This window comes from Numenius arquata, chromosome 1, assembly GCF_964106895.1.
Source record: "Numenius arquata chromosome 1, bNumArq3.hap1.1, whole genome shotgun sequence".
Classification (NCBI taxonomy): Eukaryota; Metazoa; Chordata; class Aves; order Charadriiformes; family Scolopacidae; genus Numenius; species Numenius arquata.
The window spans coordinates 70,031,278-70,054,517 of record NC_133576.1 but is presented as its reverse complement, the minus strand read 5'-3'; the positions used below and the strand labels follow the sequence as shown (position 1 = coordinate 70,054,517).

Here is a 23,240-nt window from a genome sequence, read left to right as displayed (position 1 = left end):
ACACCATTATGTTTTAGATGCTGTCTTATAACTTGATCGTGTTGTGACAGGAATGAAGAGAAAAACTAACAGCCACACAATACTCACAAAATGAGCACTTGACAATACCACCACAAAACAAATGTTTGTAGGATCTCACAGGATTATAACGTCGATAGCAGACAGATTACACAAACTGCCTGGTTAGCCCTCCAGCTCCCCACTACATGCCTCTTTGTATGCTTTTTAAATGCTATTTGTATTTATTGCAATAGCATAGGACACAAAATACATAACCCTAGCTTTTCTACTAGCTATCCTCCCTTAGCCTCAGCCATACCCCTGCCTTGTTTTCCTCCCTTCCTATCACCATTACATTTTCTTCTATTTGGAAACTTGGGAGCATTCCCAGTAAAGCCTGTGCCATTAGCACTTCATTAATCATCCTTAGAAATGATGAATCACGGAAGCCGTCCCCCTTCCCAATCTCATTCAGAAACCAGAAATATCTCCAGTTGCGTGGCATGCCCCACATCTCCCATCCTCCTGCACAGGGCTAAACCATCTGTAGCTTGGCTTTGGCGGGGAACAGAGCCTGAACCCCCAGGATTAGCACACCTCTGCTGGGCATGGGACCTCCTTGCAATGCTCCTGCCCTTGGGAATGCCATGTCCAGCCCCCTGTGCCACCATGGTGGCACCCTAGGCTGACAATCAGGGCCAGGGGGTTGCCACAGCTTGGGGGTAGCTCCTTGACCAGAGGAAAACCTCTGTGGTAGTAGGCATTTCAAGTGTCCCTGAGGAAGGGTCAGGGCAAGAGCAGCAGGGTCTCAGCACTGACCTCATTGCCATCTGTTTCACTTTCAGCCCGAGCCACCCTCATCCAACAAGTGGCAACTTGACAAGTGGCTGAATAAAGTCACACCGCACAAAGCACCCATCCTGACCCACCATGACGGCACGGCACTGGAGGCCCATCCGTACTACGGCCGCGTGAAGGCGGAACGGCAGGAAAGCGAGAAGACCCCAGCCGCCGGCCCGGTTGAGCACCGCAGCGGGGAGGGCCGTGCCACCACCAGCGCCACCACCGCCATCGGGGACGGACCACGGCCCAGGACCGCCAACAAAGCCCCAGGAAGCAAGGGCGGCCGGCAAAAGTCACCCCCCGCTGCTGACGGTGGGCCTCCGAGGCGGGCAGCAGGGAAGAAGGCACCGCGGCGTGCTGAGAGGACCTCTGCTGGGGACATCTCCCATTGCCCTGGGGCGGAGGAGCCCCCCGGGAGCCACAGCTTTCTGGAAAGCACTGCTGGCGAGGCGCCGAGGGCCCGGCCTGGCGGCGGCAGCAGTGGCAGTGGCTGCAGAGCGGGGCATCGCCGAGGGGAGCCCCGCTCGGGCACAGCCGGTGAGAAGCGTCGGGCCCGGGGGCCGAGCAAAACGGCGCCCAAATCTAAGGAGTTCATCGAGACTGAGTCTTCGTCCTCGTCATCCTCCTCTGACTCGGGCTCCGAGTCGGAGCGGGAGGAGCGCCCGCTGCCCAAGGCGCCGGTGGTGGCTGGGGCCGAGCCGCGTGCCAAGGACGCGGGGACCGGCGCCGCCAGCAAACCCCCCAGCGGCTGCAGTGCCTTTGGCTCCATTAATGCCAGGACTAGTAGTGAAATAGCAAAGGAGCTGGAGGAACAGTTTTACACCCTGGTTCCTTTCGGTAGGAATGAGCTCCTGTCTCCTCTGAAAGACAGTGATGAGGTAAAGTCACTGTGGGTCAACATTGACTTGGCTCTTTTGTCCAGGATTCCAGAGCGTTTGCCCGAAGAGCCGCTGGCCATGAGCGCCGGAGCAAACCAGGCGGCCAGCCTCCCGCAGGGTAGTAGTGCTGACCCCCCCGCAGAGAAGGGTTTACCGAAATCTAGAAGGAAACGCAAGGTGAGCTTCGGGGGGACCGATCGGGGCGGGTAGGGGGGGCCTCTGGCAAGTGGGAGGCAAGCATCTCTTGCACCTGCATCCAGTGCTCGATGGCACGGTCTTCTCCGGGCCGGCACTTCAGAGCTGGGATTTGTCCCCGCTCACCGCATAGGAACCAGCCAAGCCCCAGGGGAGATGTCATCTTGGGAGGTGATGAAACTCCTGGCCACGAGAGATCACATGGCTTTCCATGCTTTAGTGAAGGCACTGCCTTTTAAGTTGGATAGTTTTCTCTCCTGAGGCCTCTCTCAAAACCTGAGCATTTGGAGGTGATGCTTAGGTCAGCAAAGGGACAACTATTTGCTCTCTTGTCATGGTCTGCACAGTATACCTGTGTGTTTGGAAAAAGGAGAGGTAGCATCTTTTTTGCCCTCAGGTTGTCAACTAGAGGCAAGCCCTTCAGTCCCAACAGGCAGCCCTGGCTTCATGGGGCACACGCTCCAGAGACCTGGGACCTGCCTGGCTCTGCAACCTGCCTCCCTCACACCCCAGTGGCCTCCTTTTACCCAGGCTCTCAGGGAGGTGTAGAAGTGGGAGTGTAGTCCATTAGCTGCCCCCTCACCAGCACCACCATCACAGCAGTCAGGTGGGCACAGCCTTCTGGTCGCATCCACCCCTCCTCCCTGCCTCTCCCACACACTTTCTGAGCCACCGGTGGTGCCAAGGAGAAAGCTCCCTCCACTCCATGGACACAGCTGTCCACCGAGGAGGCTTTCTGGTCTGTTTGTACCCATCTGACCCCAAAAGTCACTCTGAACTGGAATCGCCATCTGCCCAATTTCTGGACAGTTTTACTGTGCAGTCATCTGTCACTCTCTGAGCAACTGTATGTGTGCAGATGGATCTGTACATTTTGAGGATCATTTATCTAAAGCAGTCTTTCCTTTTTTATCTTTTTCATTTTTTGGCTCTTTTTTAATATCTGAAAGGTGGCAGCCCTGTTCTGACCACCAGTAGAGCCATGACAGAGAGCCCTGATAAGCTTTGAAATGTGTTTGTCTGCATTTTCTTTAGGAAGTAGCATGGAAGTAATTGCACAGTACAAAATGAAGGGAATCAGGTCAAGAAGAGTGGCAGAAGCAAAATATTTATGGTTTTGGCCATAGGAGAGGCTAGTGTCATAGTGCCAGGCTGTACACTCAGAAGGAAACAGAAGGACACGATAGAAGAGCAAAATAAATGCAGTCATTCTAGAAATGCTTAATCTGACTTTCTGTGGCACATATTATCTTTTACTCTTCTGTCTTAAAGCACTGCTGTTGTTGGTGGGTTTAGTGATATAATAAATACAAGGCATTCTTGGAGTACCAAATTGCCCCTCAGCCTGGAATAAGGCCCTCGATGGGACAGCTGCTATACAAACTCAGAGTATGTGATTTCCCCTTCCCAAAATACTTTATGAATAAGACTAATAAGAATGGATTTTCAGGCATAACTGCAAAATTAGAAAGAGGTCCTTATCACTTCCACCTGTCATGATCTCAAGAAGACAGGCAAAATAGAGTCAGAGGAGTATAGTTAGGCACTGAGGAGCGAGAAGAGCTTCACTCCTGTGGAGCGTAAACTACAATGTTAACCCCATAGCAGCAGCCACACTGGCAGTGGATAACACAGAAAGTGTTGCGGTGCAGCAAGGCAATACACACAGCAGAATCAACAGATCATAAGTAAAACTCAGCCAGCATTGGAAACTGAAGAAATGTTAGAAGTGAAAAAGGCTGTGGACTTTGCAGGAGATTGGGAAAGCAGAGCCTTTGGGAGCCGATGATAGAACCTAAGGAACATAATATGAAATTAAATAGTAGTAGGGAACATTGATTATATTCATATTAGTAGGCCAGGTAGGGCCAAGGTGCAGTCTCAAGCAGTGGCATAGTCACACATTTAATTGTTAACACGCTTGCTAATGTGGTTTTGGCCTGAGTCAACTTCTGTTCTTCCAGACAGCGTCTGGCCCTCACTCAGGACCGGACTATGGCCCCTTCCCAACAGGCAGTCTGAATGTGGCATATCCTGGTTTGAAGGAGGAGCAAGATGAGTGCATGGGTGTCAGCTGTGCCATGCCAGTTGGCCTCAGGACAAGTTGATGATCTGTGGCATTTACTAATATAGGCATAGTCACTGATGCCAAGAAAAGAGAGGGAGAGACAAAGGAGGTATGAAGTTGAGGAGTAGGTGAGAGAAAAGCGCACACAAGATGGGCAAAGAAGGCAATATAAAGAAAAGATGCCCCAAGGTGCAAATGAGGAAATGGTGGAAACAATTCAAGTTTTATAGTCTACTCCTTTATTTACACACTCCCTGTTTAGATTTTATTTTTTTTAAGGTATGAACCAATCATCTCTGATCCATGTTAGGTATATGCTCAAAGAAAGTGTCATCTTTAATACCAAAATGCCAGAAAATACCAGACCCTGACTTGCTGAAATACTTTTGGCTCTGTAGTAAATCCAAAACCTACAAGATTATTATTTTTCTCTTCATTCAGTGTGAGAATGAGGAAGAGTGCAGAGACATCAAGAAGACTCACTCAGAGCGAGAGAGCTCTTCACGATTAGCTGCCTCTGCCCACAGCATCACAACAGCAAATCACTGCAATATGAATGAAAATAGGTAAGCATTTTCCTTCTTATTTACTGCTGAGTTGTACAACTAGTTGCAGTTTAATGCCGTGTGTTATTTTTTCCTTTAATAGGATTTATTTTTTAATTACCACATTTTATGTTGAAAAATTACCCATTGCATTCCCCTTATTTCTGGTTTAATGAACAAGTTAGTTCCTCTGACACATTTATATACTTGCATTTTTGTCCTATTGCACAAAGGAGTTGTGAGTTCAAGTGTGAGGCTCATGGAATCAGTAATTATATCTAGAGCAGTAAGATTGTCCAAGACATACTCCCAAACACTGTGTTGTAGGTACCAATTCACATAGGCAACCATCTTACAGCCTTACAGTGTTACGAGTTTCAAACTTAAAGTTTGACTGTATAAATAAAATTATCTGTAGGCTCTATGGAAAAAATTGAGAAAAATATTCATAACAATGCCTGAGTACTCAGTTCCAGAATATATTTGAGATCCAATATTTTTGAGATTACAAGCAATCTATTCTGTGTAATTACTAAGTATTTTAGGACAAGGAACTCAGACTTTAAAAATAATGACATTTTCAAAGGATGGACGGCATGAAACAAATTATGAATATTTAACATTTCCTGTTTGGCATAGTTTAGCAATGTCGGATCAATCATACTGAGCTTCTCTGGAGGCTTCCAGCAGCCAAACTTAGACATGCATCTTTTCAGAGTTCAGCTGCATGCTGCTTAGTACATGCTGGTCATCAGTATTTAAAAAAAAAATAATAATTTTCTGGTAGTATCAGGGTATCTCTTGGGGTGAAACTGCTAAAATTAGAGAATATTTGTATTTATTCTAGTAGGCTTTTCTATTGTACACATTGCTGTTGAGTTTGAGCAATTCTTGTCATTAATACTGGAAAAAATAATGGAGAAAACTAATGCATATAGTGCTTATTCAAAAATATGCGTTCAATTTCTTTGTCCTGACATGTCACATATGTTTCATAAAGTGAAAACAATACACAGAACAGTTTGTTTTACTGTGGGTGATTGCATGCAGGCATGCCATTCCCGTTACTGCAGTGTCATATGTTTTACATCGCATTCATTTTCAGAGAATAGCATGGCTGTCATAGCTTGCTATGTCACAGGGTTAATTCTGTGCTTCCTGGAAGCAGGACAATAATTTGTGTTTTGCTTGACATTATATTCTGTACTCCTGGTAGCAACTGTACATTAAAGAAACAAAGAAGGTGGTCCTAAGTATATATTTGCCTCCTAATTCTTCCCTGGTCTGCCCTGCTTCCGAGGTGTTTCTGTGGTTTATGCTACCATAGGACATGATACCAAATGCTAATATTCCCACAGCTGAGGATGGGTTACTGAAGCTGTAACTAAACCAGCAGTGCAAATCTAAGGACCTCCTGTCCTTCTTGCAACCAGCAGCTGCTCATGCTGGCACATCACCCCTCCAGTTATGCCACCATAGCTACTTTGGAGGGTCACCTGTAAATTCACTCAATAAACTTTGTCTGAAACCAGAATTCTTTCTTTCCCTTTTTCTCTTTTTTTTTTTTTTTTTTTTTTTTCCCCCGGGTTTATTATTCAGCTCCCAGCAGAGCCACTCTGGCAGTTTTGTCAGCACAACTGAAGGCCGGTAGCATAGACAGGAGCAAAAACACTTTCAGACATGAGCATTTGGAATTACAGTCTGAGGTGCAGACTAAGCAAGGCCCCGTTTGACAAGAAAGGCTGCAGTGTCAGGTAGAGTTATCCCAAATATCTTGTACCTATGTCAGATGCCACAGTCATAGAATCATAGAATCATTATGGTTGGAAGAGACCTTTAAGATCATCAAGTCCAACCATTAACCTAGCACTGCCAAGTTACTACTAAACCTTGTCCCTCAGCATCACATCTACCCATCTTTTAAGTACCTCCAGGGATGGTGACTCAGCTATTTCCCTGGGCAGCCTGTTCCAATGCTTGATAACCCTTTCAGTGAAGAAATTTTTCCTAATATCCAATCTAAACCTTCCCAACTTGAGGCCATTTCACAGAGTCACAGAATCACAGAATCTTCATGGTTGGAAGGGACCTTTGAGATCATCGAGTCCAACCACAAAAAAACCTAAACCAAACCAAGCCAACCAACCAACCAACCAAAAAAAAACCCCAAACACCAAACAAACAGACACAAACCATCAATCTCGGGCACTAGAGCATGCCCTGAAGTGCCATGTCTACACGTTTCTTAAATACCTCCAGGGTTGGCGACTCCACCACCTCCCTGGGCAGGCTGTTCCAGTGCCTGACCACTCTCTCAGTAAAGTAATTCTTCCTAATATCTAATCTAATCCTCCCCTGCTGCAACTTTAGACCATTTCCTCTGGTCCTGTCGTTATTCACTTGGGAGAAGAGGCCAACACCCACCTCTCTACAACCTCCTTTCAGGTAGTTGTAGAGGGCAATGAGGTCCCCTCTCAACCTCCTCTTCTCCAAACTAAACATGCCCAGTTCCCTCAGCCTCTCCTCATATGACTTGTTCTCTAGCCCCCTCACCAGCTTGGTGGCTCTCCTCTGGACACGCTTCAGCAGCTCAATGTCCTTCCTGTAGTGAGAGGCCCACATTTCGTCTTGTCCTGTTGCCTATTACTTGGGAAAAGAGACCAACCTCCACCTCATTGTCTTCACTGGGACAGTCTGCCTGATCCCAGCAGATGACAGCTCACTGCAGGTTGTTCTGCATGGCTTCTCAGTGTAAGATGGTTGTGCTGCTGCACTTTGACTGCTCACAATACATTTAGGTGGGCCCTACACAATGTGCTAAAGGCTAGGTAGAGGGTCTGCAGCACAACTAGAAATTGCCGCCACTCCTCACAAGCTCTGGGCCAAGCTTCTGAGGCTTGGGTACACTTCCAAAGAGCTATGGCTTTTGTTGCATGCTTTAGGCACACACTTTGACAGCAATGTATGAATATGGCTAGCCAAACCATGGCTTTATGTTTGAAAAGAGGAAAGGAAATGACAGCATCAGCCTGCACATTCAAAATAGTGCTAAAGATCTTATTTTTCTTAGGGGGAGAAGAAGGGCACAGTTGTCCATCTTGCACACCCTGATTCTTGCTTTTGTAAACAGCATTGATCATTAAAGCAAAACAGTTGATATTGTGTTTTAAAGGTACTACACTGTGGGAAACAGGAAAGGTTCTGAATTATGATTCATAGCTTCTTTCACAGCTAGTTTTTTAAAGACTTGCCAGATAAATGGACAAATGTATGATAAGAGCATATTCAATTAGCTCTGTTCCATGAAATTATGTGCAGAAATAAAGTATAGTTTGTAACATATTCTTTTTTGCGATTCCATTAAGTGTATACTGTCTGATACAATAACTATAAAGAAGTGAGAATTGTCCATAAAAAGTAATAGGCTGAATAAAGGGGAATGTGACAGGGAAAGGTATTGTGTTAAAATAGTCTGTCTGACCTCAATCACAGTTTTAGTCTTAATGCAAACTGTCTCCTTAAAAAAAAAAACTTTTATTTTGAGTGTGTTGCTTTAAGGTTTTCACCTAAATATTTTCTTCAAATTAGTGCATCTGAAGTTTATTTCTGGGCATATTTTTGTGGTCTGCCTGACTTCTCATCCAAAGCTTCTCTGAAATAAAAGAAAGCTGAAAATACTCTCTGTTATAGCTTTCTTCTTCAGAAGATGGAGCAGCTCACATTTCTCTGCATCTACTGGTTTGCATATGTTTCCTTTTGTCTGCACTACCAGCCTATCTTTCTTTGTCTTCAAAATCTGTATTAAATTAGTGTAAACAGTGCTACCAAAGGCACTTTGTGCACATTGAGCACAAAGACAAGCCAGTCATCTTTAAACACATTTCCTGTTTTAGTTCACATATGGTTTTATTGCCATGGCTTATAAATTGTCACCTGTAATGGTGAAATAGGGCTCCATAACCTGAACTTACACTTCAGAGCCTAATCTTCGTCTCCAGCTATCCCTTAAGAAATGGTGAGCAAGTGGCCATTTATCTCTGCATTTTTTTTCAAGTACTCTGATACAGACTTTATATTAACTCCAGAATTACAATTTGCCTTGAAGGGAAAGAGGAGAAACATGATACAAATTTGTAAATGAATTCTTGGTCCCAATACTGTAAGCTTGTTTCCAGATACCAATAGACTTTATCCTGCCAGCATGTTTTAAATTCAAAGTTTTGGTAATATATAAAACATTTACCTTTCTCAAAGCCAGCTTTGTGACACTCCATTACTGTAATTTCCATTTCCAGCTTGGCAATACCAATAAATAAAAATGAGAAAATGCTTCGGTCACCCGTCTCTCCCCTCTCTGATGCATCAAAACACAAATACTCCAACGATGATTTAACTTCCTCCAGCAGACCTAATGGCAGCAGTCTATTACCTTCCATCTCCTCCAGCAAAAAACATAAGGGTGAAATCCAGTCGCAGTCACATCCCGGAGACTTAAATGTAAGTTTATGCTGTTGTTCACGATATAAAGCCCGGCTGTATATTTTTCACTTTGTATTGCAGTCTGTGATGGTTTTGCAGAATGTTATGCAAAAAAATTGTAACAATAAATGTTGTATTGTAAGTTCAGTTTTTCTGGTTTGGAGTTGAGCAAGGTACAGAAGAGAGGAAAGAGGGCAGGCTGTAAAACGGGCAAATAACAAAGGCTACATAAGCAAAAAGTAAAAGCTAATGGCCCAAAACAAATGGCTTTTGGCCTCCAGAGTATTGCTTGGGCATGATGCAAGCCCTCTACATCCAGAAGTGTGGTGCGTAAGGCCTCTACTGTATAAGCCTTCTACTCGGCCGCTGCCTAACCGTGAGTGTGCCTGCAGACAAGTTCAAAGAATCATAGAATAATTTGGGTTGGAAGGGACCTTGAAAGGTCATCTAGTCCAACCCCCCCTGCAACGAACAGGGGTATCTTCAACTAGATCAGGTTGCTCAGAGCCCCGTCCAACCTGACCTTGCACGTTTCCAGCAACAGGAAAAACATTCTCCTACATGCCTCACAACCAACTTTGTCAGACACTTCTACTTACTTTTGACACCGGTGAACAGCTTAGCACCAGCCTCACAACTCGGCTCCATCAGAGCCCAGGTATTCCGATACTTATCAGAGAATCTTGCTCACACTAAATGTGTCCAGAGCAGGCTTCCAGATAAGGCTGTATCACTGCACCATGTGGTAGCCACTGCCTTTAGAGCACAGAGAGAGAAAAGTGGATGCTGCCCCCATTTATGTGTGAGTTCTGTGATTAGAATGCTGGAGTAAAGAGCCTGTTAGCTCTTCTAATCGAGGGAATTCACATCATTTTCTCTCTCACCTCTCAAAATCAAACCCTACCCTCCAGCCTAAAGGACACTGACGATAGAAGAACAAGGGCAGAATATTGTGACCTCCTCCCTTTGAAGCTGTTCTGCTTTGTGTGAAATACCTAGAAGAAGCAATTTGGGTACCATCATATTGATGTCTGCTGCTGGAGCATCTAGTCAAGCTGTTAAGGCACTCTTCTGCTGCTAGAAAGGCCCATGCTCCTCTCCTTGCTACAAAAGCTGTTTATATATTTTGTCCTGTATCTATTTGTTGTATCTGTTATTTGATGCATAAGAGAATTCAAAAGTCTAAGTGCCTAAGCAGCTTTCAGGCAAACAAACTACCTGAGTTGTAGCAGAGTTCTTTTCCAGACACTTCTGCTGTGAGCATAACTAACCCCCCAGTGTATGTTAAGTATATGTGTATATATACTTGAATATATTTATTTTTTGAGAATGGAGGGGGAAGTAGTAACTATAGTCTTAATCTTGGACACTTTAAAAAACAAGTTATCATAAATTGTGTTTCAAGAATATCTCATAGATGCTTTTGGTAAATTGCAATAAAATTAATTACATAGAAATATTCCAATAAAAAGGCATTTTAACATACCATAGTCATTAATTTATTTTTTCATTAATTAAGTGTAAATTTTTAAACACTTTAACTTTAAAAACATAAGTTTAGAGGTTTATAACCCATTCAGGATGGTAATGATATGATTCTTCACTGAGTATCTTGAAAACAATTTCAATTCCTTCACAGGCAAGTGTGCTGGAAATCAAAAGTAAAAGGTGATTGCTTTATGATCCACACCCTTAGCAAATGCATTTCACTGAGATTTTCTGCATAGCCTAGCAATGCACCATTTGGTCAACATTTTAACAACCTTTGCAATAAAATTCTTATGTATCCTGTTATTCATCTGAAAACTTTAGCCTGCTGAACTTATCTGGATGTGCCATACAGAAGATGAGAGCTCATGAACTATAAATGTTAAAGTTAGCTTTGTTTTATCCCATCTTCCCACCTGGCACCTAACTGTTATGCCCAAGTGGTCCTTCAAATTTCTGTCAGAGACCTCAAGCCAGGGAGTGGCTTTTATCCATTTGAGTTTTTAGTCCATTTCCCTGTTGTGTTTCTGGCTGTCACCTGATGGAGAAAGAACAGTGTTTTCTGGCAGTGGTTATCAACCAAAAGCAATCATCTGGAGCCCTCTGCTTTGCACTGTACCAGTGTGGTAGCCCACACAGCAAGTCACTCAGTAGGACGAAGGGCTCATGAGGCCATGTGAAGAGCAGGGCTACAGCTGAGGGAGTGCATGAGACGCTGCCAAAAGACATGTTCTTCTACTGTGGTGCAGACCAGTGATCTTTCAAGCTGATCAGGGACCTACAGCAGAAAGAAAACTGGACCTTGGGCTACAAATTCATACCACACAGTCACATCAGTAGTGCAGTGTGAAATGAGTCAAAAAAGTGAGCCTTGCTCTCCCAAGGCAAGCTACTGCCCACGGCAGCTACAATGCTAGTTTGGAAGCTGAAGACTAGAGATATAACTTGATCTTCTAAATGACCACAACAGATCTATTCTTTAGTAATTTAATAATTTCACTTACTGTGTTTCAGAGTGTTTTGATAGTTACTAATAATTCAGCTCCATCTCTTCTGTATATCACATTGAAACTCGAGCCCTTTATAAAGTGCTCTGAGCAGTATCTGTGAATTTGTGGCTATCATCAGTGGCAGCATAGTTATAAATACTCCGTGATGAAACAGGAGGAAAACTAACTGCCAATTTACAACACAATGCAAAGATGCTCTGTTGTTTATTAGTTGCTTTTTTGAAGTTAGTAGCCTATTCCTCAGTGTCTTCTCTGTTGTTTTTTGTCTAGAAAGCAAGTCACATCAATTCAGAAAATGTTCTCTGCAATAAGCCCCAGTCCCAAACAGAGTCTTGGTCACCTCTGTCCAGCACACCCAGGGACTGCAGAAGGACGAAGCTTATCTTTGATGACATGTAAGTACAGATGACTTTAAAATAAAGAAAACAATGTTGTTCGCTGCATTTAAAAACAGAAAAATACAATTTATCTGACTGGAGCTGAATCATGGCCAGAAGTATTATAGTAATGCTGTACATTGAGCCATGAATGAGACGTACTGTATAAACTCTTTAATTTTTTATCATACATTAAGCCTCCAGTCATCAGAGAGCAGTGAGAACTGGCTGTTCTATAAAGGACAGGAAGCCAGGACCAAGGGGCAGAACATGTGTGACAGGGCAGGGGCTGTGCCAGCTGGGGGTCCAGTCCCGGAACACCCAAGCAAAGGGAGCAGGGCAGTCCCAAGTGTGGAGTCAGGTTCAACCAAGAGCCTACAACGTCGAGCAAGTCCATAGTGATGAGGCAGGTCCAAGCTCAGACCAGGAAGTCAGGTCAGGATCAGGTCCCGCGAGGGTAAGGCATAGCCCGGTGACTGCCAGGCATGCATAGTGACAAAGCAACTCTGAGCTCCAGCCAGGAAGACAGTCCCCAGGTCAGAGACCAGATCAATGAAGGCCGTGGCTGGGCACAATCGTGGCGGTGAAGGGCTGAAGACAGGCAGATTTACAAGGAGTTGGACAGGGAGTGAAGGCCCAGACCTGAGCTTAAGTGGATTTCTTTAGACCATGGTCAGAGTGGGGAGGTCCCACATGAGAGAGGTCAGGGTCATTAAGGCTTTATTAGTACCCTTGGGGCTCTGTCATTAATTATGCACACATCAGACTATTAATAAATACAGATCCATAGCAAGGTGGGATGAGAGGGGGACCCTACTTGGAGCAAGAGGGGAGAGGACGTACAGGAGCCTTGCATCCCTGGGCCTTGACAGCTGCTGCTGTCGTTGCTACTGCCGCTTAGATAAAGGTATCACAAAGGAGTAGGAAGCAGCAATGGTTAGCATGAGTACCTGGAGGGATACCTGGCCCTCCCCACATCCACTACATCCTTCAAATATCCCCTGCTGTCCTCCTCTGAAAATAATTTAAGCTTGTAATCCTTTTCAGTAAATTAAAATTGCTGGTTTGTTTCCCAAGATCATAGAATCATAGAATCATAGAATCATAGAATGGCTAGAGTTGGAAAGGACCTTAGAGATCATCTAGTTCCAACCCCCCTGCCATGGGCAGGGACACCTCTCACTAGAGCAGGTTGCTTAAAGCCCCATCCAGCCTGGCCTTGAACACTTCCAGGGATGGGGCATCCACAACTTCCCTGGGCAACCTGTTCCAGTGCCTCACCACCCTCACTGTAAAGAATTTCTTCCTTATATCTAATCTAAATCTCTTCTCTTCCAATTTAAAACCATTGCCCCTTGTCCTGTCACCACTCTTCCTGACAAAGAGTCCCTCTTCAGCTCTTCTGTAGGCTCCCTTCAGGTATTGATAGGCTGTTATAAGGTCTCCCCGGAGCCTTCTCTTCTCCAGGCTGAACAACCCCAGCTCTCTCAGTCTGTCTTCATAGGAGAGGTGCTCCATCCCTCTGATCATCCTCGTGGCCCTCCTCTGGACCCGTTCCAACAGGTCCATGTCCTTTCTGTGTTGAGGACTCCAAAGCTGGACACAGTACTCCAGGAGGGGTCTCACGAGCGCAGAGTAGAGGGGCAGAATCACCTCGCGAGACCTGCTGGCCACACTTCTCCTGATGCAGCCCAGGACACGGTTGGCTCTCTGGGCTGCCAGTGCACACTGCCTGCTCATGTTGAGCTTCTCATCCATAAGCACTCCCAAGTCCTTCTCCTCGGGGCTGCTCTCCAGCCATTCTCCACCCAACTTGTATTTGTGCCTGGGGTTGCCACGTCCCAGGTGCAGGACCCTGCACTTGGCTTGGTTGAACTTCATGCAATTTGCACGAGCCCACCTCTCCAGCCTGTCTAGGTCCCTCTGGATGGCATCCCTTCCCTCCAGCGTGTCAACTGCGCCACCGAGCTTGGTGTCATCAGCAAACTTGCTGAGGGTGCACTCTATCCCACTGTCCATGTCACCGACAAAGATGTTAAACAGTACTGGTCCCAGTACCGACCCCTGCGGAACACCACTCGTTACTGGCCGCCACCTGGACATTGAGCCATTGATTGTAACCCTTTGGATGCGGCCATCCAGCCAGTTCCCTATCCACCGAGTGGTCCATCCATCGAATCCATGAGTTTCCAATTTTGAGACCAGGATGTCGTGCGGGACAGTGTCAAATGCTTTGCATAAGTCCAGGTAAATGACATCAGTCGCTCTGCCCTTGTCTACCAAGTCTGTGGCAGTATTGTAAAAGGCCACCAAATTTGTCAGGCACGATTTGCCCTTGGTGAAGCCATGTTGGCTGTTTCCAATCACTTCTTTATTCTCCATGTGCCTTAGCAAGGATTTCAGGAGGATCTGCTCCATGATCTTGCCAGGCACAGAGGTGAGACTGACCGGCCTGTAGTTTCCCGGGTCTTCTTTGTTTCCTTTTTTGAATATTGGAGTTATGTTCCCTTTTTTCCAGTCAGTGGGAACTTCACCAGACTGCCACGATTTCTCAAATATGATGGAGAGGGGCTTAGCAACTTCGTCCGCCAGTTCTCTCAGGACCCGTGGATGGATTTCATCAGGTCCCATGGACTTATGCACCTTCAGGTTCTTTAAGAGGTCTCGAACCTCGTCTTCTTGTACTGTGGGTGCTTCTTCATTCCCAGAGCCCCTGTTCTTGCCCTCCGTGACTTGGGCAGTGTGGTTAGGGCCCTTGCCAGTGAAGACTGAGGCAAAGAAGTCATTCAGTAGCTCAGCCTTATCCATATCCTGGGTGACCAGGTCTCCCGTTTCCTTCCGGAGGGGACCCACAGCTTCCCTCGTCTTATTTTTATCCCTGATATATCTATAGAAGTTCTTCTTGTTATTTTTCACATCCCTGGCTAGATTTAGTTCTGCCTGGGCTTTCGCTTGCCTGATCAGGTTTCTGGTGACTCGGACAGCTTCTCTGTATTCTTCCCAGTCTACCTTTCCCTGCTTCCACCCTCTATAGGCCTCCTTTTTGGTCCTGAGTTTGTCCAGCAGTTCTTTGTTCATCCACGCCGGCCTACTGGCTATTTTGCCCGATTTCTTCTTTTTTGGGATGCACCTCTCCTGAGCTTGGAGGAGGCAATCCTTAAATACCACCCAGCTTTTTTGGGCCCCTCTCCCTTCCAGTTCTTTTTCCCACGCTACCTTACCAATCAGATCTCTCAGGAGATCATTTAGGATGTGGTGTTCTTTAGATAAGGTATAAAGGTGAAACTGAAGGTTGAAATCCTAATATCTAGAAAATCCAAATTCTTTTTGTCTGGTAATGTTCTGGCCTGAAAATACTGTTTTTTTCTGGCTAGTGTAGAAGAGGTTCTGTTCAAGCTATGCCTCAGACTGCCTGGAGCTCTGTTAGTTGTGTGACCTTGATGTGCCTTTCGTACTCCCAGACTTTCACCCACAACTTCTCTAACTCTTTCATACCTAATGGAACCCTAGGATAAAAGCCTTGTTTCCTCAGGAACTGCTTTCTACCAAAACTGGGATGATGATGATGATGATTATTATTATTGTTGTTGTTGTTATTGTTGTTGTTGTTATTATTATTATTTAATATTATACAAATGTATAATATAATAGTATCATATAATTATATATTAATAATAATAATAATAGTGGTAGTAAGGTTTGTTCACACTACCTGGTCTCAGGGACAACTAGAGGGACAGCAGCCTCTCATAAAGAGAATCCAGGTTTCCTGCTGTAAGGTGTAAATAATTCCCCTAGACTTCAAAAGGATGTAACTGTTTCGTATGCCAAGAAGAGAAGGCTGGTGAGATTAATTTCTGTGTATATTCATGGCAGGCATAAGGAGATGTAAGTTGAATAAATGTAATCAATTTTTCTGCCCGTTGTGGAGAAAACTCTCCCCTGCGTATATATCCTTATTTTCCCTCTTTCTCCACCTCTCTCCATGCTTTTAACTCTTCCAGTACATTTATTCAACAGTCTCCACTGAGGAAATTTGAAACTGTTTGGAAATACTACCTAACTCTTCATATCTCTTCAAATACTTTATCGTCTATAATTTACTTGGAACTGTTCAATTTTTCTGCAGTTTAAACATGTACATACATGGCAGAAAGGTATCAGTGTGCCTGATAAAAGTAGAAATTGCAGGATGTGCTTATCTGTTTGGATTAGAAAAAATAAAATCAGAAACAGCTACAACAGAACTATTGTATCTTCATCTGATTTTCCCTCAAGATGCTGACAAAAAAAAAAAAACGGGAACTGGCTTGTTTTGGTTTTACCCTAGAATACCGTCAAAGGAAAACTACTTTTTTCACCATCTCTGCCATCTAAGAGGCTTTTATCACTTGCTTTCTCCATTAGTGATACGTGTGATTTCTCTGGCAGGCATCTTCAATAAAACTGTTTCACCTTTTCAGAGAGAGATACAATTAAACTGTTTCTGTACAGTGCCTTCCATGTAGAATGTCCCCAAGCAACTTGTGGCCCATTAAAAAAAGCAATCTAAAAAGCCAAATAAGGTAAAACACAGAATCAAATATGTCTTAATTTGCCCTTAAAAACCAGAAATGGTTAAATGCCTGTTGTGCTAACTAGAGGAGAGAGATTTTCATGTACTACAGCTGTCACCCACAACCTGTATCTAGGAAACACCAGCAGAATACCAGCTATACTAGACCTGGATTCTGAAATTACTGTGCAGAGAAGTCACTGAAATGTAGCAATTAGACTGGCTGCAAATGTTAAATGTCAACAAATTTGACTCACATGTTAGAAGGATCAAAATAAACATGGCAGCCAGCGTCTTTCAAATTCATACAGTACCACAGCAGAGGATTTGAAGAAGTGTAATACAGTAGGTCTAAAATTATGTAGTAATCTTAATGGTAGCATTTGTCCAAAAGGATGCCTATGAAGTATTTCATCTCATAATCCATGAAATTCTGAATTACTGTAATCCAGCCATGGCTTTAAAGTCTTCATTTTAATCAGACTCTATAGTTTTTAAGAGACTAAATCCCTTACATTAAAACAACAACTAATTTTTTTGACCAATCAGTCTCTTTGCTTTATTCTCAATTTATTTTCTCCAGATCATTGACAACAGCTGTCACTAGCAATAAATTGGAACACAAGTAAGTCAATAAAAAGTATATCTCGCTTGGCAGAGTCCTGTATACACATACATCGCAACATAAAAGTAAATATAGCTAACAGTCTTCAAAAGGCAGGCAAAATCCTGCCTTCCTTGCTCTAAGTATGCTTCGAGGTACCCAGCATGCCGCATGTATAAGTGACACCAGTGCTGTTTCCAGTATTAATTCCTAACAAGATTTCCTGGATTTTTGGCCATTTATGGCTCTATGAAGAGAACATTTTCAAGGCTACATAATAATGCTTCAAGCCAAATTCAGTCCTGCTGTAATTTCACTGAATGACAGAATTCCCAATAACTGCATTTAGGAACAAAGTCTATTGTCCTTGAAGTGATAAGCACAGACATGCTGTGGGTGCCCGAGGGCACAGTCCCACACCCTCCTCAAAATACTGCATGTGTGATATAAAAAAGCAGCAGAGTGTACCCAGTTTCCCAGTTTTCATTATTGATAAATCAGAACATGCTTCTCAGGATTATTTTCTCACTTGTACTGTGGGTTACCCTTTCAAACTTGGGGTGTGGGTTTTCTTCGCTTGCAATTATTTTCCTTTTTTCTGGCCTGATAGGAGCAAGATGACACACCTTCAGCGTTTTTCTTAATTCCTATTTTGTTGAATTTTTGTTCCACCTTTATGGATTTAGGTGCTACACACACCCATCAGCTTTATGTTGTCCAAGGGACATATCCTGCTGTGAGATAGCATTCCTGTGTTTGTTTGTCAACGAATAAACCATATACCCAGAAAATATCCAGCCTATAAAGTTGTTATACATAGAGCTCATAAAGAGCTCAACAGATAACTTCTTGGCACATCTCTTTGTTTTGGCTTGAATCCCAACTCTCTCATTTCCAGTCTCCTCTTCCTTGTTGTTCTGCCTTGGAGTGGAAAGGAAAAGGTGCTCTTGGGCTGTGACTCCCATGCAACATCTGGAAGTCATCTCACTGTGCATTGCTGAAAATGCCTCGAGGACTCCCAGTCTTCCAAAGTATTAGAGAGACTTCTGTAGTGCTGAGCACATCCTCAGGAGCACAGTTAAGAAACCGAGTTTGGTTCCTCTTCCTTCTCATCAGCAATCTAAAAAATCACTGGTCAGATAGACCAAAATCTACTTCACTAAGTTCTTCATAATTCGTGTGCTTACTTTGGACTGCTACCAGTTTCTTGGCTTTGGGAGATTTCAAGACTTCATCTGACCATGTCGTTCTTCCTCTCCTATCCTTCTTGCAGCAATGAATTTTCTTGTGTGTACAGTGCTATCATGGTTTCATCTGGGATGAAATTGGCTTTCTTGCTAGCAGCTGGTATAGTGCTATGTTTTGGATTTGAGATGAGAATAGTGTTGGTAGAGCACTGATGTTTTTGGTTGTTGCTAAGCAGTCAAGGCCTTTTCTGCTCCTCACACCGCCCCACCAGCGAGGAGGCTTGGAGGGCACAAGAAGTTTGGAGGAGACACAGCTGAGACAGCTGACCCCAGCTGACCAAAGGGATATTCCATGCCATACCACATCGTGCTCAGTATATAAAGTTGGGGGAAGAAGAAGGAAGCGGGGGAGATGTTTGGAGTAATGGCATTTGTCTTCCCTAGTAACCATTATACATGTTGGAGCTCTGCTTTCCTGGAGATGGCTGAACACCTGCTTGTCAATGGGAAGCAGGGAATGAATTCCTTGTTTTGCTTTGCTTGTGTGCGCGGCTTTTACTCTTCCTATTTGTCTGTCTTTATCTCAATGCATGAGTTTTCTCCCTTTTACTGTTCTGATTCTCTCCCACATCCCGACTGGGGAGAGTGAGCAAGTAGCTGCATGGTCCTCCTTGCTGGCTGGGGTTAAACCACAAGAACTGCCCACAGAAAAATAACATTAGACTATTAGACAGCAAACACTGCTTCCCATGATTAGATAATTAAGCTGCCTCTTCTCTGCAAGACCACCTACCCCCTCTCTTTTTAGGGACACTTTGTGAGAGCTCGGTCTGGTGGGAAATAGATGCTTAATCAGCTCTAGCAGGAGATTCTCAGAGAGTAAAGAATTTATAGCCACTATTCCCTGTTGTCAAAGAAAAGCCAGGTCTGTGGACTGCATTTGAACTTAAAAGCTACATCCATGCCCCTCCTCTGTTCCTATGAGCAAGTGGTCCAGCACTGCTTATGTTTATGTGATTAAACTGTCTTCACTCCCCCAAAAAAACCACTCATTGCCTCCTGAGAACAGGCCCTGGCCTGTGTTGTCCCCCATCTGTGCCCAGGTATTGTCTGGGACTGAGCTCAAAACTATGCCAGGGAGAGTAGCAGCAATTAAACATCATGGATGATCAAACGATAGACCTGGTATCGTTGCCCTGCTTACTTCACTTGCGTAGACATAGCCAAGGAATGGTTCTATTGACAGACTCGGATTTGAAATAGTCTCTGATAATTTTGCCATTCAGGAAAGAGGATTTGTTTGCATCAGTTCATTTTGATGTGCCTTTGTCTTACTCTACAGCTTGACTAGAAAACATCTTTAGTCCACAATGAATCATAACATGAATGCTACTGAATAGGAGGAAGTCTCGTCTAACCTCCTATGGTGTTTACCATTCTACCACACCTCTGGTACTTGACAGAGCTTGTTTTCTTCAGGTTTGACGGCAAACATTGGTTTCTCCTCAAAGAGCTGAAGTCCATCCTAGTGTAACTCAGGGTTTGTCTTCTTGTGCTGGATCGCAGAGCAGTGTGGGTTTTCATCACCTTCAATACCAGGATTCACAGGTGTGGCATGTAAGAGATATTCTAGTGCCTCTGTTTGCATCTTAATTCGTAAGTCAGCCTTGCTGTCCCTGTGGCAGTGGAAAATATTGTTATATACGTTTTAAGAATGTGTTTCAAGTCCATCTTCCACAATATAATTACCCAGAAGTTTCCCTTTTGGACTAGAAGGCCCAAGGGTGCAAAGGCTGTGATCCCCCAATGAAACATGGGAGCTTTCCTGATCATTCTTTCAACGTATAAAGGATATCTTCCAGTGACAACGAACCACACTAGCAAATGATCCTCACCACTTTAACCTAGAGAATCACAGGTAGACTGTTCAAACTCATTTTTAACCTGGGAGTACCCTGTTCATCTTGAGAACCAACGACTCATGGAGCTGGAGAGGGGCTGTGATGACTTAATGCAGATGAGGAATATGAATTCCTAAAATCCCTACCAGATGCTTTCCTAGTCTTCTAGTGACTGATTATGATTTCTTTCAAATCCTATGATGATTGAAGTTTCTTAGACAGGCATTGCAGAACACAGCCCTGGACAGAGTCTTTGTTTCAGGATTGCCTGGTCCTTTCAGTGTAGATACCCTGTTCATTGAGTCAGGTTTCAGATGTACTGTCACTCAGCAGTTTCACCCACACCTTGGCTTCTCATTCATCAGAGCTGGGAACATCAGAGCTGGCTGCCATGTAGTCCCTCTCCCAGAAAGATCTTTCTGCCTTTGGTTTTCAGCTGCCTCTTGAGAATTCAAGGTGTGATTCCATGGTATTTTAAAACAATATAGATCTGGACTGCTGTGATCCTGCCCTCTCTCCCCAGGTGTGACTGTAAAGACTTTCACTCCACTTTTGACTGAAATTAGTTGATTTCAGAATATCTATTTAACATATATTGAAAAAGACACAATTGTAGTTTATCTGCAAGGATGTAGAGTTTTCTCCCTCTGCTTTTAATGCAGGAGCTCAAGTCCCTATTGTCCCTATTCATTCCTCTCTCTTCGCTTGTACACTTTGCCCTTGCATGTTTTAATCTAGATATTGATTTCACACGGATATCTTTAAGTCATGAATCTGGGTCATGCCCAGGAATTTGTAGTAGACTCTTTCTCATGGTCTCTTGTATTTCACTACATTGACATAATTAGTCTGGGGGTTTTTGCATTTTTGCCAAAATAGGAATCCCCACTTATTTTATCCTTCTTCATTTCATTTAAATTAGGTGCTAGGCTTTAATTTCATCTGCTACTTTTTGCAACAGTAACTTCCTTTCTAGGGACCTGGATCTGTAGTATTCATGTATTCAGCTAATCTAAGCTATTGACCTTGTTATACTAAGCCAAACAAAATAGTAGTTTTGTGGTTGTGTGATTGAGTAAATTTTTCTTACATTTGGCCTGAACCCTTTGTTCCTGTCTTTCTGAAGTGCCTGTAGCACTGTCATTTAAACGGGTCACAAATACTCTCTCTGCCCTCTCCACTTGTATGCTCCTCTCCTCACCTTCTGAGACCTGCTGGGTCTGCCACAGTGAGCGTGAGACTCCCATAACTGGGCGCCCACCTTGTGCAATGCCATGGGCTCTCCCCCACCCTCTATGCCATCACGTGTGCCATGCCCCAGACATATCATTGCCATGTTGCATAAAACAGTGCTTATTTTTAAGTTGTGGGATTGGCAGGAGGCCATGATTCATCAGGGGAGAACACTGTTTTGTATAGTTATGCCTGCTCATCTCTGTCCTTTACCCCCAAGGTGACCACCTTTATCTGTGGCCCAACATGTCAGACATGCTCCTGACAAATACACCAGCAAATAGGCAGGGCCGTAAACACCTACCTTTCACTTTACATGGTTCTCTTGCTCTTAAAAGATTTTCCCCTCTTCTTGGACTGAAAATTTGGGGCGTACTGGCACAGCTTCAAAATTGGACATGGGCTAACCCTGGCTACGCCAGTTTCTTCTGATTTGCCCCTAGCTCTGATCAAATTTTAAAGTTGCTCAGTTTGCTGTTCTGCTCCTTTCCAGCACACCCACTTTTTTAGGGTCTAGATTACTCAAGTTGTGAAACTGGTCCTATATTTAGAATTATGATTTAGGCTGCTTTTATTACGTGCAATTGTAGTACATTGAGGAAGTACTAGTTTGTTTTTTTATAACACTTCAGCAGCATTATCTCTGAAGGGTATTAAAATATGCACTTGGCTACATTTATGACGTTTAATTGAACTTTTATTAGTTTTTTTTTAATATATCCTCATAAAGTACCATACCCCAGTAAGAAATAATGTACAAGTGGTAGATTATGTAAATGAAGCAGAAAATGCTATAGTTTAGTATTTAGTTCATATAAAATATAAAAATTAGATAAAAAATATGTTTTTGAATGCAGTTATAATTAAAATTGTATATTGGAGTCTAAGCTACACCGTACTCTGTAAATACCAGCGGTTGCTCAGAGTTCCAAGGAGATTATGTTGCAGTAGATGCTGATAAATTACTGTACGAAGTAAGGCTTTTATTGATCCACTTTGTTTGATTCTCTTCCCTTTTTTTTTTACTGAATGAGTTTACATTTTTGCAATTATCTGCTAAACTGGAGTAAATGAAATTCAGAGAAGGCAGCAAAAGACAAAGGTGGCAGAGATGGGCTATAATGGCATAGAGCTAAATAGGATGAGAGAAATATATACACACACAAGCATTTCACCTGGGTAATGATAACACCACTCTTAGGAGCTCAACAGCCTGGAAATTCTGAAAGGCTACTTCTGGAAGGGGAGTAATTACAATGCCCGCAGCCATCTCACCTCACGCTGGGATCCTGCACCACATAACAAGCAATGGCAACGCCGTCTTTCCTGCTGGTTTTTGACATGCTCCCAGAGAAAGTGGTGGCAAGGCGAGGGAGAGAAATTTGGGACAGTAGCGGATTGTTTGATGAATTTCATCCCAGATTCAGCCACAGCCATGCTACTGAGGCTGCCCTTGTCAAAGTCATAAATGGTTTGAATGCCGCTGCTGAAAAGGAAGCCTGGCCTTGTTTGTACTATCAGATCTAGCCATGGGGGGGTTATTCTCTAAAAGGCTGGATTCTATTGCAGTGCCTAGGTGACTGGCTAGCGTTGACTGAGAATGTGTTGAAATAGTTCCAGCGGTACTTGATTGCTTTCCCCAATCAACATAGTAGGGTAAATTCTCCTCGAGAGCAGCCAGTTTCACATAATGACACTTGATCCCAGGGAGAATTCACCAGCAGCCTGACTTAGTTGGCACTGATGCTTTACGCTCTTTCTCTTGCCTTTTGGAGAGATATATGAGATGCATTAGTGCAGTGTATTAGAACTCCTTTTTGGCTTTGTTAAAGAGGACTGTATTTCCAAAAGTACCAACAATCAGATATACAGAAACA

The 23,240-nt window shown here is 43.8% G+C and overlaps 1 protein-coding gene across 1 annotated transcript in view; it reads left to right on the top strand.

Moving 5' to 3' along the window:
• Positions 1 to 23,240, top strand: part of AFF3 (ALF transcription elongation factor 3) — a 286,394-nt gene that overhangs the window by 243,883 nt on the left and 19,271 nt on the right. The window contains exons 11-14 of the mRNA XM_074149518.1: positions 846 to 1,898; positions 4,426 to 4,550; positions 8,825 to 9,026; positions 11,777 to 11,901. Coding sequence (XP_074005619.1) covers positions 846 to 1,898; positions 4,426 to 4,550; positions 8,825 to 9,026; positions 11,777 to 11,901 — 1,505 coding nt within the window. The remainder of the gene's footprint in view (positions 1 to 845; positions 1,899 to 4,425; positions 4,551 to 8,824; positions 9,027 to 11,776; positions 11,902 to 23,240) is intronic.